Genomic DNA, 19,837 nt, shown 5'->3' with positions numbered 1-19,837 from the left:
CTCTCGTTGGTGCAGCCATCTTACTATTTTTATTTTCCATAAAACAGCCTAAGCCAGACATTTTTTTTCCTGCTGGTTCATATCGGTTTTGGGGATACCGTAAGGGTAATAAAGTGCAGTGTTGCAGTATATTGTTGTTGTATAAAGAAGTCCTTTATTGGGCTGGAGACGAGGCCGCGCTACCAACAGAACTTCAATTCCCAGCAGCCAGCAGGGGTGCGCAGGGGCCGACGGGAGATTGGCGCGCATTTTAGTCGGCTTTCAGAGGACACGTCCAGTCTGAGCGAAGCTGGCGCGCTTTTTGACAGTCGGTGTATTAGTGCGAATGTGGCACGAAAGTTGGCCTTTCTGCGTGGTCACTGGGGTGGCGTTTGTGTGTGCGTGCAGGCAGACTGCTTGTCAGTGTATAATGCAACTCCTCTCTTTAAACTATACAATTGAGTGGGAGCTCAGTATTCAGCCAGCTCGACCCCTGATTACCGCGGAGTATTTCGTGCAAGTGTCGTGCAGTGGACAGGACAGACTTCCGCACACAGCCGTTTTATCGGACGACTGGGGAGGACAAACCAGACACATGCCGAGAGAAGGGGCAGACCCCATCCATGCAACGGCTTGGTGTGGGGTTGTAACTTCTGTGCCACCTCACGGCTGAGGATATACCGATGACAAACGCCACCTTGTGATGTAAAGGACATTCTAAAATTGGGCCACGGCAGGTTTGCAGTGCTCTAGTAGTCTGAGCCCGAGATATCATATGAGTGAGGAGTCGACCGGCAGAAATCTAAATAATATCTAAATAAAAGTGGGCAACAAAGAGGAGCAGGATTGTCAGAACTAATATGAGGCCGACACCAACCAGGACCATGTGACAGGTCAGAATCTACCAATCAGGTGTCAGTTTCACTGTCCACGTCAACATCTGATGACCAATTGACATCGCCATCTCCGTCACTGCAGAGCTGCAGCACCACGCATCTCCACACTTTCTGGACAGAAGTTTTCGACAGTTGTGTACCACCTTGCGTTTTGGTGAGCCGCATTATGTTCATTACTTTTAATCTTTCCTTTTTATATTATTTAGTTATTCTCAAAGACAAAAGTTCTACCAAATGCTAAAGTTCTAAAATTACGTGAACGTGACCTGTGCCCACCTGTAAACGACCATTCAGAAACTGCTGCCGTGTCGTCTGCCGCTGCGGTCTGCAAATGGATACAGCTCTGAGAAAGGCTGACAATCTACCAGCAGATGGCGCCGATCTACAAAAATTAAACAAATAGCAAATTCACCCCACCTCACCTCACTGTGTGTAAAGCTGGGAAGAGGTGACCCCTAGGGGGCCTGGTGCTTTCTTCTGCGGCAGGACTCGCTGCGCCCCTCATCAGCCGCTCCACCTCGCGCTCCCAGCTGGTTTATTTCTGAGGCCTTCTCACCTCACTGTGCTCGCCCGTGGTCAGATGAGACCCACGCACCATAAAATTCCCCAGTTCGGTCAGCCGACCCAAAGCCAGGGTCCAAACCAGAGACTCGCCAGCAGGCAGGCAAACATAGCAGTGGAAGACCCCGACCCTCCCACCTGCTTTTATCGCCGGCTTATCCAGGTAGCCCCGCCCCTTCTGACAGTCCTCGGCTACCTGAAGTGCGTGTGCCCCGAAACCCTACCCCCCCCCCCTTCGTTACATTGTGTGCGTAGACTGCTGAGATATCGCACCGCCAGCTGAGGGGTCGCACTGCTGCTGTGCTCCGATGGCACTCGGGCGTCACTTGAAGTTTTGACAGTACACGCCCCGTGGTCGTCATCTCAGTTTGTTAGATAGAGAGGTAGGAAAGGCACTATATAATTGGTAGATATATATGAAAGTCAGTATATCAGATATCCATCCATTTTCCAACCCGCTGAATCCGAACACAGGGTGCCAACCCACCACAGGACACACACAAACACACCCACACACTAGGGCCAATTTAGAATCGCCAATCCACCTAACCGTGGACTGTGGGAGGAAACCGGAGTGCCCGGAGGAAACCCACACAGACACGGGGAGAACATGTAAACTCCGGGTCTCCTAACTGCGTGGCAGCAGCGCTACCCACTGCGCCACCGTGCCGCCCCTATATCAGATATGAAAGACCATATAAGTGGTAGATAGGAAAAGCACTATATAATAGACAGATATGATAGACACAATAAAACTGGTAAATAGAAATATATGAAGGACACTACGAGCAGAGTAGAAACAAAGAAAAGTTCTTTCTTATGTGCCGATGGAGCCGCGGACATGACAGCCTAATTTAAGCGTCTGATCGTATGTAGATGCGATCGCAGATCAAATGTAAATCAGACGCCCCCGGATTCTTTGGTAGCTTTTATAAGATTGTTTTTTCTGAGCTTTAATGATAATGTACATTTAGCTTAGTAGGGTGACGCAGTGGTTAGCCACTTGTATGCCACATGAACTGGCGATGCCGGTGTGCCAGTGGCTCTACAACGGGATGGCACCCTGTTCCTTTGCCATTATGGGCCGACTTAACCCCTGTGACTCTGAAGTGAATCGAGCCGATCCGAGCATGTGCTGTACGTTAAGTTTCGAGGTGTCGAATTCATTCCGGAGTTGAATTAAATGCTCTTTGAAGGAACAACCAGCAGATGGCAGCACAGCCTCAGTTTAGAACACGCGGCTGCGCACAGAGCAGTTTATGGCGAGTGCGGAGTTGGCTTCGTCGTGCGTCTTTCCTGTCACCAAACCCCCCCCACCTCTTCACGACTGCGCTCGTAAAGCTGAAGGTGGTAAAATGGTTTTTACATCCCAAAATCCACATGAAGGTTCTAGAGGGAACCATTCAGTATAAATCGATTTGTGAAACACCAGTAGGTTCCTGATTTTAAAAGGTCTCCTGCCCTCAGTTCAGGTTTTGTTGATCTGTTAGTACCCTGATTGATGGATTGACAAGTGTGAAGGGTACTCTATAATAGTTACACAGCCTTTTCTACGAGATCATTTTCTATTTTGTCTATATATTAAGCACTTTTTCAAAGTCCGAAGTAACCACTTCGTTTGCAAAGAATCCTTCCCAGAATGCACTGCTTCTTGGTCAAACAAGGACTCTACGAGGAACCACTAAACCCAGTAAAGTGGCATTACAGTCCCAGTGTCTGCAAAAGTGCATCCGTGTTAAGGTAAATTGGTGACTCCATGTGTGCCCAGCGTGACTGGATGTGCCAACTGCCCAATGCGTTCAAAAGTGACTCTCGGTAGCCTTACAAGCAACAGAATTCAGTGGATTTAAAAATTGAGTCCTGGAGGTCAAAAAAGATCCCAGAGCATCCTTTGGCGAATCAATTGTTATATATCAGTATAAGTGTGCATTTAAGTTCAGCTATTAATGTCTGATTGTGGGTTGACACCTAGTGATATGATTGGTAAAGCCTAGCACGTTTTGTTAGTTGTTGTTCTATAAAGACGAGAAACAAAAAGACGCGCGCTGTCTGCTTGTCCATTCTTATCAAAGGAAAAGAAAGGCTACGATAGTGTACTGCATTACAAATACTGTACATGACACCGTACAGTTTGTTTCCAATATCCTGGCATAATGGCCCAACATGGCTTTGCCATTCTGGCCGCTTAATCATCCCCTGCCCCTTATTGGCTCTCTCACCCCTCCAGCACCTCATCGCTAATGTGTGGTACACAGACTGGCACAAAACGGCTGCTGTTGCGTCAGTCAGGTGGATGCCGCACAAGGGTGGCGGCTGAAGCGGGCAAAAGGCAAATCTAAAACAGTGACATGAAAAAGTGCAGTGATATACACACAGACACACGAGTCCTTAAATGTCAGTGTTTTATTTTGGCTCAATGATAAACTTACCTACACTTGTTATTGCAGGTTTGATTTCGAAATGGCCTTGTTTGTACAAAGTGTTTTAATTCATCAATGCGACTTTTCCAGACGTCTCCTCCTCTTCCTCTGTATATTGCCCCATTGCTGCCATCTGCTGGAACCAAATTCCTCTTTTAAGAGCAGCGTGTCTGTCTGTCTGTCTGTCTCATGAAGGCTTCATCGCTCGTCAATCAATTCAAAGCCTAACAGGCCCGAGTGTCTCCATCTGTTTAACCCTTTCCTTCGATCGCTGACTAACCCTATTGGTGAGCCGCACTTCTGCTCACTTCCTTCTTTGAAACTCCCATTTCAGTGAATCGAGTCTATTCACTCATTTAATTCAATTTTAGAATCAGATGCTGGATCAGATGTAAAGTCCTTTTCCTCCAATTGCTTCACAAATGTATTACTTTCTACACTTTATATAAATTCATTATACATGTTGTGAAAGGGTGCTCCCGGACACAGGCAGGCAGACACATTTGAAGCCATTACCACACGTTTATTTATACAAAGTATTTACAAGTCTTAAGTGCACCACACAAATAAACCCCAACCATCACCCAAAGTCCTGGCTCTTCACTGAGCCGTCTCTTCTCTCTTCCAAACAACACTCAAGGCCTCTCCTGCCGCCTCCTCTGACCTCGTCCACCTCCTCACCCGACTCCAGCCTTGATTGCAGGGAGGCAGCTCCTTAAATAGGCAGGTGGCTGCGGACCACACCCGGCCACCTGCCACAATGCAACACAATGACAATTCATATTCCATTGTCCTATTTCAGATTTGTGTTTCAGAGACATGAGAACACTCTAGATGAGAACAGGCCATTCAGCCCAATAAAGCTCGCTAGTCCTCTCCACTTATTTCTTCCAAACAAACATCAAGTCGAGTTTTGAAAGTCCATAAAGTCTTACTGTCCACCACACTACTTGGTCGCTTATTCCAAGTGTCTGTCGTTCTTTGTGTAAATAGATAGATAGATAGATAGATAGATAGATAGATAGATAGATAGATAGATAGATACTTTATTAATCCCAATGGGAAATTCAAGAAAATCTTCCTTATGTTTGTGCAAAATTTCCTCTTAATAAGTTTCCAGCTGTGTCCCCGTGTCCTTGATGAGCTCATTTTAAAATAACAGTCTTGATCCATTGGACTAATTCCCTTCATCATTTTGCACCCTTCACTCAGGTCTCCTCTTCATCTTCTTTTGCTTAAACTCTTTTCATTTTTCCTCATCACTCATCCCCTGTAGCCCTCAATCAGCCTCGTCGCTCTTCTCTGGACCTTCTCTGGTGCTGTTATGTCCTTTTTGTAGCCTGGAGACCCAAACTGCACACAGGACTCCAGATGAGGCCTCACCAGTGTGTTATAAAGCTTGAGCAGAACCTCCTGTGACTTGTACTCCACACATCAAGGCGCTATATAACCTGACATTCTGTTAGCCTTCTTAATGGCTTGTCTGGAAGTTGATAGCTTAGAGTCCACTATGACTCCTAACTCCTTCTGTTAAGGTGGACTCTCTTTTTCCTGACCGCCCATGGTGTATTCCAGGGGTCTCCAATCACGGTCCTGAAGGGCCGCAGTGGCTGCAGGTTTTTGTTCTAACCCAGTTCTGCAGGAGAACCCAAAGACGTCAAGGCCACGTCCCGTCTGATGACTTGTCCCGCGTCTTCACTCACACAACCCCAGTGAGTCGGGCACAGAAGTCGGTGCTCTCCTGGGAAGGCCAGTCACCTTGTCCGACAAACCCAGCAAGTCCACGACTCTCCCCTCAAACAGATTTCGATTTTGTCTTTTATCGTAGTGGCGTGACAGCCGACAAACACTGAGCGCTCATCTAGGAGTACAACAAGGCAGTGACAAGAAATAAGGAACATGGGCGACACAGGCAGAGGAGAAGCCCACCTGTGTGAGGTCTCCTATTTTACACAGCAGAATGGGGGGGGGTTAGAGATTACAGCTCACAGTACCTGTTAACTCTTCGTACACCACTGGCTGTGTCAGGCAGCAGGTCACTTACTGGCTGTCACCCAGCTGTGCTGGGAGGTTGGCACTCCTTCGCTAAACGTCAACACACACACTTAAGAGATTTTCAGTCTTATAAAGTGACAGGGTCCGGCGATGAGAACAACTGCAGTCAGCGGTTCTGACATACCCTCCAACTTAGAAGTCACGTGATGTGATCGGCTTTGGTTGTTTCATGTTGGGTGATCTGATAACAAGGTAAAACACGGACAATCTCCCTGAGCAGGATCGATGAGCTTGTTGGACTGAATGACTTGATCTCGTCCTCAGGTCCGCTATGGATGCGGCCACACCACCCCCACTTCAGAAGAGCTCACCCACCTGAAGCTCAGCCTGTTCAGGCCCGGCCAGTACTTGGATGGGAGACCATTTAGGAACTCGATACTTGGGTGGCTGCTAGTGGAGGTGTTGGCAAGGCCAGCAGGGGTCGCCTATCCCATAGTCTGTGGTTCCCAATGCCCCCAATCCTGACTCTCTGTGGTCACTAAAGATCCCTTGGCATCCTTCTAGTTGGGTGTATCCTGATATCCCGGCTAAACTGCCCACCATGGCCGAGTCATTCTGGCCCCCTAATCATCCCTAAGTGGCTATCTATTGAATTGGACTCGCTACTCACTTAAAGCACTTTGAGTAGTGAGAAAAATGCCACACAAATGTAAACAATTATTATTAGGACTACTTTCCAGGTGTAGACCACCAAGGTGGGCACCACCAGCCCAACCTGACAGACTGGCATGGGACACAAGTTCAAGGCACACGTTATTTGATTTTATTCTTCTTTTTCTCGTGGGAAATGCCTTCCCCGTTTCCCACAAGCACAATCCAAATTTCTCTCCTTCTTCCTTCTCTCTTCTCCTCCTCGTCAAGCTTCATCTCCCACCTCCAGACTCTGGCTCTCAGACTAGGGGCTGCTGGCCCCTTTTATATGGCACCCAGAAGTGCTGCCTATAATGGCTCAGCAGCTACTACAGCACCCCCTGGTGGCGCCCACAGAACCCCACAGGGCTGTAAGCACACTCCAACTCCCATGGAGCCCTGCAGCACCGCTGCAACCCAGGGGGGGCTGCCACCTAGCGCTTCGAGGACAGGTAACGCTCTGGATACGCTCCCTCTCCCCGGTCGTCCCTGCCAGGCAGGGGCCACATGATGTCCTTCACCTTCATTTTAGCTGCTAGTCCCGGGGTCGCGTCGATCCCACTGAGATGTCAGTTAACGCGGTGACGGATAATAAAGCAGGAAACTGAAGTGACACAGAAGGCCTTCGTTTATTTCGACACCAACTGTAAATCTTTAAACAATGATTAGTTCAAGTTCATAACTGGCCTGCACAAGAAATCAATACTTAAAAAAAAATTAAAAAACAAAAAAAGCAGCTCTGCCAAATTTCTTGTTCTTCATAGACACCACAGCTAGCAAACAGGAAAACAGAAATGGAAACAAAACAAAAAGGAGGAATTCTGAGACAATCTCAACAACGAAAAGAATAATCAAGCAGACTGTCGACATTTTTCGATCAAAACTTCTAAACAAAAACATCAACATGTAATCACGTAACAGGATTAGAGCCGTAAAATGAAACAAAATAATTAAAAAGGCAAAAACAGAAACAGCTCCAAAACCCCTTCCAGATATCACAGGTAAAGCACGTTTCATAAAAACTGACTGCCCACCCCACTTACGGAACCCCCCCCCCCTTGCTTATAAAAGTCCACTTTGGCTCAGAAACAGGAAAACTCTGGAAGGCCTGGCCCACTTAACCCGCCTGCACTTCTCCTCTGTTATTATTACACGTGTCTGGCCTGGCAAGCGCCTTCAGATGGCGGGTTCGTCGCTGCCACGATCGAGACACGGAGGCCTCCCGCCAATTACAGCCTCCCAGGTGTTTATTTTTCCTTCCATGTCACTTCTTCATTATGTGAAACGTGCCCATCTGCCTGCACTTCTTTCCATGTTCATTTCCGACTGGCACGACGGCAGCACGAGTTACAACTCCGTAATCTTGAAGCCTCAACAGAAGGAGTCGGATGGTGTTCAGGGTACAATGTCAGGAAGAGGCCAAGTTTGGTGAAACTTCCAATTTCTACACCGCTAAACTATATTAAAAATAAAAAAATCACTCCAACGCCAACCGAGCTTTTTGCTATCTCAGGGATAAACGGTCAGTCGGCTTAAACGAGATCCCATTGGTGGGGGGCAAGCAGCTCCGATCATAAAACTAACTACGCAGAATTAGGCAACTTAACCGAAACGAGTTCAATCAACTAAGAACGCTAACACGCCGCACGACATTCGTCTCCAATGCGCTAAACGTGTTCGGCGATCTTCGTTTTTGGTTTTTTTTTCAAGTTTGCTACATCCATTCATACGTCTTTTCAAACTTTTTCACCATAAAATAAATAGCATTTGCTTCTTCTGAAGGATTCCTATCTCACCAAAGCTACCAACAGCTGTAGATTCGACAAATCGACAAGTGCTCAGGGTTAACACTGCATTTACACGCTCAGTCCTGCTTTATAACGTCACGAACAAACAGAAAGGGCTTCATTATCCAGATGAATACAAAAAATATATACAAAGATATTAGGCAATAGGAACTTTGCTATTAAAATAATTTGTCACTCATAAAAATCTGATATTATATACAAATTCGATAAGAAATCTCTGTCAAGTACTTGTCTTCAGTCATTTCAAGGGGGCACAGTGACTCTACCACAGCAGCTCCTTTTCCTTGTGCAACAAAACGTATTTGGTCTTGACACCATGCAAAAGGGGGGCACACATCACAGTAACTAAGAGACATTCCTACTTTAGTAGTTACGCAACTCAAAAAACACATTGCATCGGTCAAACGCAGTGCAAATGTCGACCTGATTAGGCTCGACTGACGGGCTCCCCGATAAGCTCCGGACACCGGCGTGTTCCCTTGGCGATCTCGTCACACGTCACGATGAAGTCGTAATTGATTCTGTCCGTCACGACGCTATCCTGCTTGTACTCAGGGTGCTTGGCAACAAACTCGCGCATCCAACGTGCCATCGTCATCAGCTCCCCTGAAACGAGAGTGCAAGAGAGTTTGTTAGCAAAGCAGTTTATGGGACTTCACTTCTTGAGGATTCTGCCGTCGTCGATAGCTAAAACTTGGCTCTGCTGACTAAACGGTGGATTTAAAGAACTTTACTAAACAAGTTCAAGCAACTTCACATGCTTCAACACACTTCATCCAGTCCAGGGCCACAGGATGCCAGGGCCTACCCAGGCTGCTTCAGGTGCAAAGTCGGGACAAAACCTGAACGGGGGATCAGCCCATCTCAGAAAATGCAAACAAATCTGAGCAAAACATCAAAATTCTCAAACCCACTTAATCTAATTCTGATCATAGGAGACCTGGGGGGGACCACCCAGGGAACATTCAAAGCAAATTAAGAAAGGGAATCTGCTATTCTTACAATGCAAATAAATCATAAAATACAGTGGACTCCAAAAGTATTCACTTTCTACACACTTCATTGTGTTGCAGATTTCTTTTTACATGGTGTCATGTATGTGCGCCAGAGGGTCACCTGCCAGGTTCGTCTACAGCAAGTAGTACCACCCCGGCACAAGAGGGGGCACTGTCGCTAACAGCCTGGTCTCCTCTTCCCCCCTCACAGCCTTGAGAATAAATCCATTTGGAGCAGTGAAGCCAATGAAGCCCCACCCATTGAGGGCAGTGAAGCCAATGAAGCCCCACCCCTTGAGTTGCAGTGAAGCCAAGGAAACCCTGACCGTTGAGGTGCAGAGAAGTCAAGGAAGCCCTGCCCCTTGAGAGCAGTGAAGCCTATGAAGCCCCACCCCTTGAGGGCAGTGAAGCCCCGCCTCTTGAGGTGCAGTGAAGTCAAGGAAGCCCAACCCCTGGGAGGCAGTGAAGCTAAGGAAGCCCCACTCCTTCCAGTCTGCATGATATAAAAGGAGGGGAACACTCCCAAGAGGCGGTGTCTCACTCCGATGTTGACCTAAGCCAGAAAGGCCCATTAGAAGTTCCAGAGAGGTTTAATTAAGTTTGATTTGATTGTATGGATTGTTATTTGCTCTTAATTAAAATTAATAAAATTAAAGTTCCAGAGAAAGACAACTATATTCTTTAAGGCGGCACATCATTTTAGTTTCATTTCTTGCTTTTTTTGTGTTTAATTATTAAACAGGGTTTTTGCCCGGTTGGCACCCCTGCCATTAGGCTTTGTCCTGGATCTTCATTCGTAGAGAAATTTTTGGTTCTCAATTTACGGTACACTCAACAACCCATGATGCCAAAGTGACGACATGTTTTCAGAAAGGGTTGCAAACGTACTAAAAATCCAAAGCTGAAATCTCTCAGTCACAGAAGTGGTCAGACCCTTTGCTGTGCCCACCCCCCCCAAATCATGGTCAGGTGCATCCCGTTTGCTTTAAATTGTCACTTGAAGGAGCAAAGCAAATGAAATTACTGTAAAGCTTATAAAAGCAGACTCTTTTGACATCAGCCCATTTACCAATCAGCGATCGGCCGATCCATCAGAGCTCCACTCCAATGACGTTCAGTTTTATTTGTACTTAGCGTTTCTTTTAAATTGGAGGAAGTTGATTTGTGTTTCCATGAATTAAGATGACGCTCTTAACACCTCCTCGTTTATCACTGTCTGTGAGGCTCAGCACGTTATGATCACCGGCGACTCAAAATTTACTCTCTAAGCTATCAGTGAGGGTGAGGAGGAGTTCATGAGTGGACCCTGCTCTAAACCGAAGGCTTGTCCAGGGTTGCCTTCCTTCCCTGCACTCAATGATGCTTCTATGACACTTAACCAGATTAAGTGGGTATGAGAATATCAGATATTTTTTTATAAAGCATAAAAAAATAATAGACTTACCTGAAGCTCTCATTTTAATAAGTTTAAGGTACTTTAAGATAGTACATCTGGTTTCTACATCCACTTCCATGTTTTCCAGGTAGCAGTTCAGGATTTTGATTAAACCATCAAAGACACCTTCCTGAAAAGAAGAAACAGCCCAGTTGAAACAAGCACCCTCTAGTGGCCACGGCTTACTAGAATTCAAAAGCACACCCACCTGAGACTAATAATAATTCTTTACATTTATAGAGCGCTACTCTCACTACTCCAAGCACTTCACACAGTGAGTGGGGAGCCATATCTACCACCACTAATTTGCAGCAGCCATTTTGTGCCAGTGTGCTCACCACACATGAACTGTTAAGTGGTGACGGGGTGAGAGAGAGAGAGAGAGAGAGAGAGAGAGAGAGAGAGAGAGAGAGAGAGAGAGAGAGAGAGAGACAGCCATTCAGAGACAGGGGGGATGACCAGGCTGTGGTGGGCAGTTTAGCCAGGACATCGGGACACACCCTGCTCTTTACAAAGGATGCCCAGGGATCTTATATGACCACAGAGGGGCAGGACCTTGGTTTTACGTCTCATCAGAAGGAAGGCGCCATTTTTACAGCATAGTGTCCCCATCACTGCAATGGTGGCATTGAGATACACATTCAGAGCACAGCCTCATCAACACCTCGTCCAGCTGCAACCCAAGCTTTTCCTAGATGGTCTCCCATTACAAGTACTACCAAAGAATGATTTCAACTCTAATGGAAATTATGATTAAAGCAGCATATATTTTTGATGTTTGTTACTTTTTTACTTGCACTGTCCTTGTATTCTGTTTAGAGTTTTAAATTAAACGTTATCTCATTTTTATGTATGTAAATTCATAGACTGCGGTGGGCTGGCGCCCTGCCCGGGGTTTGTTCCTGCCTTGCATCCTGTGCTGGCCTGGACTGGCTCCAGCAGGCCCCCATGACCCTGTGTTAGGATATAGCAGGTTGGACAATGAATGACTGACCACACTTATATTAAGTTAAAAAGTGTACTAAAAAGTAAAAAATAAGTCTGTCATACATCACTCGTAAAATAAAAGGTGGGCACTTTTTTAAGAAGTGTTTTTTGAATGTTGATTAATGAAAAGGGCCCACGGTTTTATTTTACGAGTGATGCATGACAGACTTATTTTTTACTTTTTAGTACACTTTTTAACTTAATATAAGTGTGGCATTTAAAAAGTATTTTTTATATATATATTTTCAACATTTTAGTCTTGGGTTTGTTTTAGTAAAATTTTGTATTGATATTTTAATACCTCCTTTAATATTTCTATCAGTTACTAGTGCCATCTATTGGTGAAATCTTGAACTATTCTTCATATGAAAATTTCATTTCTTAATTAACATGGATTAATTGATCAATTGGTGAAAGTGATTATTGATTCACGTATTGTCAACGGAAGTGAGTAAGTGTGCAAAATTTCAAGCCATTTGGACAATAGGAAGTGGGTTAAATATCGATTACAAGATTTGTACCAGACAACAAACAGGTGAAGTTAAAATAAGTGTGGTAACAATAATAAAAAGAAGTGACTTTTGTGATCAAGGTTTTATTCTATTTTTCATATTCAGCACTGACAATGTAGTGTAGGATTTCACGTAATGCTTCTGATTCAGGACAGCGTGTTATCACAGACACTTCTACTTTTCAAGTTTTCACATACTGAAAACACAAAACTCCACTCCATAGTTTGTGTGTTACCATTACACATAAATAAAGTGAGGCAGCACTAACTGACTGGACTGAGTCATCTGAATTATGGGTAGTGCCCACAACATTTAACAGACGGCATTAATGTGTTTGACGGTGACATTAAAAAAAAATTGCAGACTCCAATATTTACCTTCCCATTAATAATGGTGTCAATGCTCATCAGCGTATACTCCTCAGTATCACCGTCTAGGCCATTCTGAGCAGTCGCACATCCATCAGCCACTGGATTACAACCTACATTTGAGCCAAAATGAAGAAAGAAAGAGAAAAATACTGAAAAGTTTGATCTTAAACACAACACTTCTTGATAGATAGATAGATAGATAGATAGATAGATAGATAGATAGATTGATAGATAGATAGATAGATAGATAGATAGATAGATAGATAGATAGATAGATAGATAGATAGATAGATAGATAGATAGATAGATAGATAGATAGATAGACAGACAGACAGACTATTAATCCCAAGGAGAAATTCACAATAAACGTAAAGGTGTTTCATAGCTAAAATGTGTGGAGTGAGCACCACAGTAAATACTTTTCACACATCCTCGTTAATAAAACCCGTGTGTGCGTCCATGTGTGTGTGTCTTCTGGTGAAGTGCGCATGCACGGGGCACGGTGCGATGCTGCAATGCAGATGCTTCAAAGGCCGCCTGACGCGTCACACAAGACAGAGTGGGCGGGACCTATTTAAAATTGTGCGGCCGATCCAATCAGATTTTGGTAAATGAGGTAAGACCTAAAACATAAGGCACGAAAAATCCAATCGCAAGACAGAAAGGGCGGGACCTATTAAATATTGCGTGGCCGATGCAATCGGATTTCAGTAAATGAGGTAAGACCTAAAGCGCGGGGCATGGTGCAATGCTTCAAAGGCCGCCTGACGTGTCACACAAGACAGAGAGGGCGGGACCTATTAAATATCGCACGGCCGATCCAATCGGATTTTGGTAAATGAGGTAAGACCTAAAACATAAGGCACAAAAAATCCAATCGCAAGACAAAGAACTCTGATGTTAATACCATAAATGAAGAGGTGCTAAATATTTTGGAAGGAGATACTGTGATATTCCTCAGCTCAAACTCAATTGATGACTCAACTGAGGAAGATATGCAGAACTATCCTATTGAGTTTCTTAATGAGCTAACTCCAACAGGAATGCTGAGGCATAAACTGAACCTTAAAAAGGGATCAATAATTATGCTCCTTAGGAATATAAACACTAAAAGAGGATTGTGCAATGGAACCCGCCTCTTTGTTGAAGACTTGAAATGAAACATCATCATTGCTCAAGTAATAACAGGTTCAGCTGAAGGGGACATGGTCTTTATTCCCCGTATTGATTTGGCTCCATCCTCTACTAATCTATCCTTTACCTTAAGAAGGTGACAATTTCCAGTTACATTAGCCTTTGCCATAACATAAATAAAGCTCAGGGGCAAACCTTAGAAAAAGTTGGCATTTACTTTCCAGAACCAGTATTCAGCCACAGTCACTTATATGTTGCATTATCAAGAGTTAGACGTTTTTAAGATGTTGTTGTCAAGGTTGTAGATGGTCCTGAACAAGGCAAACTGTTGCCAGACTCAGACAGAATATTTACAAGAAATGTTGTCTATAATGAAATTTTATAGAAAAATTTCATGAGGTAAAAAAACAGAAAATTTTTCCTAAATATCTTCTTCAGATATTGTGTATTACAGATTGTTACAAAGTTTTACACTAAGGCAATATTAATTATACTTACTGTATTGTCATATACATTTCTATTTTATTTTTTATTATTTTACTTTGCACTACTGTTCTAGCGCCCGTTATTGTAACGGGCTTAATGTCTAGTTTTTAATAATTTTCTTATATAATATGCTACCGTGGCTGTCCGTTTGTCTGTCCAGGATTTTAAATCACCTGTAGCTTGCAAACCGTTTGATTAATTGACCTGAAATTTCGTACACATATACTACGTGACGTCTATGTCCGCTTTCGGGGTGAGAATTGACCTCCAAGGTTATTCCTCTATTTATTTTATTTTGAATCAACTCTCGACAGCAGCCAGCAGGGCGGCCATGTGGCGCATGCGTACAGGCGCCGTTCTCATCCCTATCACCTTCGCCGTCACTTCCCCTACCTCTTCATATCTTAAATTATTCTTGAGGCAGATTGAAGACTTAAGTCCCAGCTTAAGTGAAAAATTAAAGAAAATGTACTAAGTAATTGCAACACAAACACTGACTTAATCAATCAGTTTTAACGTGAAAAGATTCCCGATGAAAGAAGAGAAGAAGCAGGCCGCTAGGGTGGAGAAAAGAAGAGCTGCTCAGGAAGCAGCAAACGAATGGTAAACGTACAGAGAAGGAGGAGGAAAACTAGGAATGCTCAAGTCAAGTGGATTCACTGCATGTTACTGGTTTTGTATAACACGTTAGTCATCATGGTTTGGGTTCTTGTGTATGTTGAATATTGTTCCGTTTATTAATAAGAGCTGTCCGCCGCAGCTCTACCCACATAGCAGTGAAATAGGGCAAACTTTAAAAAAAAAAAAAAAAAAATGTAATAATTTGTATTCAGAAGAATTTATATTGATAGCTTTCGTATTTGAGGGCCTCATATAATACTCTACCGTGGCTGTTTGTTTGTCTGTCCAGGATTTTAAATCACCTGTAGCTCGCAAACCGTTTGAACTATTGACCTGAAAGTTGGTACACATATACTACGTGACGTCTACTATCCACTTTCGGGGTGATGATTGCTCTCCAAGGTTATTCCTCTATTTATTTTTATTTTATTTTATTTTATTGTAGAATCAGCTCTCAGTAGCAGCCAGCTAGGCGGCCATGCGGCGCCATGTGTTCTCATCCCTACCACCGTCGCCGTCACTTCCCCTACCTGTTCATATCTTAAATCATTCTTCAGGCAGAGTAAAGACTTAAGGGCCAGCTTAAGTAAAAAATTTAAGAAAACGTACTAAGTAATTGCAACATAAATACTGACTTAATCAGTTTTAATGCGAAAAGATGCTGACGAAAGAAAAGAAGAAGCGGGCCGCTAGGCTGGAGACATGAAGAGCTGCTCAGAAAGCAGCAAGCACATCAACCTCTGAGCACACAAATACTAAACGTACAGAGAAAGAGGAGGAAAACTAGGAATGCTCAAGTCAAGTGTATTTACTGTATGTTATTGTGCAGTGCGCCCATTACTGGTATTAATAATAATAATAACTTCATTTATATAGCATCCTATCATACATTTTTATACTAAGTTACAGTGTTTACATATAATTTTTGAGAATGGAAAAATAAAGTGACTTAAAGAATTGAATTCAAACACTATATACAAACACGGATTTGGGAAAATGAAAAATCTTTAAGGACGACCACTAAACAATCACATTTACCTTAAAAGGCAGCGACAGAAGACTTCGGGATACAAGGCCGCGTTCTCAATCTCAGTTCGATTGCTAGCTGCACATTTTTGTCCCCGCCTATTACCGCTGCTAATTAGTTCGCTCCGTTCTTAAGATTTTGAACTCTTAGGTTTCTTTCACTCTTAAAATAAAATCAGCACTCACAGACTTTCTTTATTTCTGTCTTTATAGGCGTGCTCACCATGCATGTCTGTCTGATTGTCTGTATCAAGCAAGTTGACTCCCAGTGGATTCATTTTGTTAAAATCTTGCATGCTTATTCTTCAAAAAAATTTGTCTTGAAAGTTTAACTTTTCTTGAAATATCTCTAAATAGAGTGTGCTGTACAAATGTTTGCAATTTCAAAATCTCCCACTGAAAAGCACCAGTGAATTTGCAAACAAAACAAAAAAAAATGTTTTTGGCGACTTCAACTACGGATTAGTTTAGTGTTTCAAAATTACCTTCGGAGAGGTCACTTCAAATTGTGTGTTTTGTATATTTTTACGTGTTCAATAGCGGCTCCCGACAACGAAACAGGTGCTCAATATGAGCTACTTAAAGGGTAGGGAAGGCAGGCACACGCAAGTTGTTCATATAACTGCACAATGCAATGGAATATCCCACCTAAAAATGAGGCTTTGTTTAATTGTTGCTTAGTGATGGCCAAGACAAAAAAATAATATGCAGAATATAGTTCTCATGTAATGAAACTTAACAGTCACCAATACCAGAAAGGAGTAAACAATGTATAATGACAGAAAATCAAAATTCTCACGTAACTTTTGTGGCGCAAAATTCATATTTTCCGTCGTTGTCCAGTTAATTGTTCAAACCATTCAAAAAGTATGCAGTTTTTGATAAAATATTATTCAAGTTTACTTCTGGAAAAAGCAGCATGCTTTATAGGCAGTACAATGCAGTCCCACAATGTTGTGCTTCTGAATTGAAGGCAAGACTCTTGACCAATCAAAGAGGAGGAGCGATGGGTCTTCAACTCAGTCGTTCACATGCGTGTGAAAGTTCCTTTCTCATTCACCAGAGTGTTTTCTGGAAGTTCTTTATCTACATAATAAAATGCTATGGTCAGAGAGAGTGTGTGTGTGTGTGTGTGTGTGGTCCCTCAGAGCAATCTGATTGGTTAGTCTGCCTTTGGCGAAATTTCCTTGCTACTAAATATTCCATGATCAACTGGCAGTGGTATTATAACAAAGTGGAAGTGACTGGGAACAGCAGCAACTCAGCCACGAAGTGGTAGGCCACGCCAAATCACAGAGAGGGGACAGTGCATGCTGAGGCGCCAACTTTCTGCAGAGTCGATAGCTACAGACCTCCAAAAGCGTAGAGAGAGAGCTTCATGGAATGGGTTACCATGGCCGAGCAGCTGCAGCCAAGCCTGACATCACCAAGTGAAATGCAAAGTGGTGGATGCAGTGGTGTATAGCCCACCAGCCGCCACTGGACTCTACAGCAGTGGAGACGTGTCGTCGGGAGTGACGAATCACGCAATCCGATGGACGCGTCTGGGTTTGGTGGTGGCCAGAAGAACAGTACTCACCTGACTGCATTGTGCCAAGTGTAACGTTTGGTGGAGGGGGGGATTATGGTGTGGGGTTGGGCTTGGATGGTTCCTTAGTTCTAGTGAAAGGAACTTAGAGCTTCAGCATACAAAGCCATTTTGGACAATTTCATGCTCCCAACTTTGTGGGAACAGTATAGGGATGGCAACATGACTGCGCTGGCACCAGTGCACAAAACAAGGTCTATAAAGAAATGGATGAGCGAGTTTGGTGTGGCTGCACAGAGCCCTGACCTCAACCCGATAGAACACCTTTGGGATGGATTCGAGCAGAGACTGCTAGCGAGCCAGGCCTTCTCATCCAACATCAGGGCCTGACCTCACAAATGTTCTCCTGGTCTCAAATTCCCATAAACACACTCCTACACCTTGTGAAAAGCCTTCCAAGAAGAGCTGAAGCTGTTAGAGCTGCAAAGGGTGGGCCGACTCCATATTAAAGCCTATGTCAATTGACTTGGACTCTTGCCATCTACAAAAGCCCGTTTGGGCAGCACTTTAAACTACAGCATGTGATATTGTGAAGTGCTCTTGAAAAGTCTGAATTTAAGGCACTCTAACAACACATTCTATTATTGTAAGAGACGACCAAGAGAGTGAAGGATGGGGGAAGGCAGGTTCATTAAGGCACTGCCTCCCCCAGAACGCTAGATGGCAGCTCCCCTGGATTACAGTGGTGCCCCGGATTCCCACAGGGCACCATGGGACTTGGAGTCCTATATCTCAGCCCTGTTGGGGGCTGTGAAAGTGGAGGAGCCATACGACATGAGGTTTCCACCTAACCTGGAAGTGCCTGCAGACCAGGTGGGCGGAAGAGCAGAAGCACTTCCTGGTTGGCCAATATAAAAGAGGACTTGAGCAACCTCACAAGGGAGGAGCCAGAGTCAGGTGGAAGAAGTTTGCTGAGAGGAGCGGAGGAGAAAGAAACGGAGGAAGAAAAACAGTTGTGTGCTGAGCCAATTGTTTACTTGTGGCTGTGGTGGTGGGAAACACTTGCTGAAGAGTTTGCCTAAAAAGAAATAAGCTCTTTCTGCTTTTAATTTGTGCCCTGTGCCTGTTGTGTTGGGTTTGTGGAGCAACAGTGTGGCAGTGCTAACATCCCAGCAAAGGGGATTACTCTCACTGGATGACTGAAGCAGGAGCAGGGCCTGCTGGGGACGAGGAAGGCCAGCGGGAAAGTTGAAAAGGGGGCCCAGCAGAGCAACGAGAGAACTGTGTTTTTGTGTATCGTGTCCGACGTGTGTTCTGAAAAGTCAATTGTGCCCTGGATCGTTTCCCATTAGGATGAGTGGACTGTCTCTTGCCTGCCTGTCGTGTGTATAGCGGTGGATTAGTCATCATGCATCTTCAAAACGAGCGCTCCTGCAAATCTCACCCCTCGCAGCTCAGGACTAACAGTAGGACTGGTTCACTCATTCACCATGGAAGTTGTTCTTGGGATTGTCATCTTCACACTAAACCATTTCATCTGCTTTTGTCGCATTGGACTGTATAAGGACATTGTCATGAGCGTTTATTGCTGGGGTTCATTGTTGTTTTAAAATTGAATCGCCGTGGGGGAAAGGGGAGTGTTGTCTGATTTTTGTTGCTGTTTGTATTGGGTTTTCCATCTAATATATTACTTTTTCATTTGTTGCTTTCGTGTCTCTGCCTGTGAGTGTGTGCGTGTCAGGCCAGGGCTGGGTGCGTCCCTGGAATCCCCACCGAAAAAAATGAAATAAATCTCCGTCGATAAGACGGTGTGAATCTTAGCTGGGTTTTAGTCCGCTACAACAGTGCCCTCTAGTGTCCACACTGTTGCAAAAAATATTTAAGAAACACAATTTAACAGACTCTTTGAAGTAACTAAAAAATACTCTACTACTTTCAAATGAGTTAAGTTGCTGAACACACCTGAATGTTACTCTGTCCTTACATTTTCTAACTCATTTTTTTCTGCCAATTAACCACAAGGGACAAATAAAATGTTACAATTGCTCCATTTGCACCTGCATTTCTTCCTCAGTAAAATATATATGGAAAGAAACAGGAAACATTAAAGGGCCGTGCACTGCGATGATGTCATTTGAAAAGGAAAATCCAGAGCATTAGAAATGGTAGAACGAGAGCAGTAAGAGGCCATGTAATGAAATAATTAACATTTAATTAGCTGTAGCAATGGTCTTTGCCTTTATTCAGTTTCCTCCATTTCCTTTCCCTTCTTGGTGTCCGTGGTGGCACTTAAGTGTGCTCTGCAGTGGACGTGTCATCACTTCTGAGGTATCCGTTTCCAGATGTTTGCTCTCCAAATTGATCTTCTGTCTCTTTTTCAGAGTGTGGCCGGC

The 19,837-nt window shown here is 44.1% G+C and overlaps 1 protein-coding gene across 1 annotated transcript in view; it reads right to left on the bottom strand.

The window, feature by feature from the left end:
• Positions 1 to 7,151: 7,151 nt before the first annotated feature.
• The window catches only part of gclc (glutamate-cysteine ligase, catalytic subunit), a 75,090-nt gene continuing 62,404 nt past the window's right edge, over positions 7,152 to 19,837 (bottom strand). The window contains exons 14-16 of the mRNA XM_028821113.2: positions 12,656 to 12,759; positions 10,789 to 10,909; positions 7,152 to 8,955 (exon numbers count right to left, since the gene is read on the bottom strand). Coding sequence (XP_028676946.1) covers positions 8,777 to 8,955; positions 10,789 to 10,909; positions 12,656 to 12,759 — 404 coding nt within the window. The 3' untranslated portion in view covers positions 7,152 to 8,776. The remainder of the gene's footprint in view (positions 8,956 to 10,788; positions 10,910 to 12,655; positions 12,760 to 19,837) is intronic.

Source organism: Erpetoichthys calabaricus, chromosome 15 (genome assembly GCF_900747795.2).
Source record: "Erpetoichthys calabaricus chromosome 15, fErpCal1.3, whole genome shotgun sequence".
Taxonomy (NCBI): Eukaryota; Metazoa; Chordata; class Cladistia; order Polypteriformes; family Polypteridae; genus Erpetoichthys; species Erpetoichthys calabaricus.
Note: the sequence above shows the minus strand (reverse complement) of the source record. Positions and strands in the feature narration are given on the sequence as shown.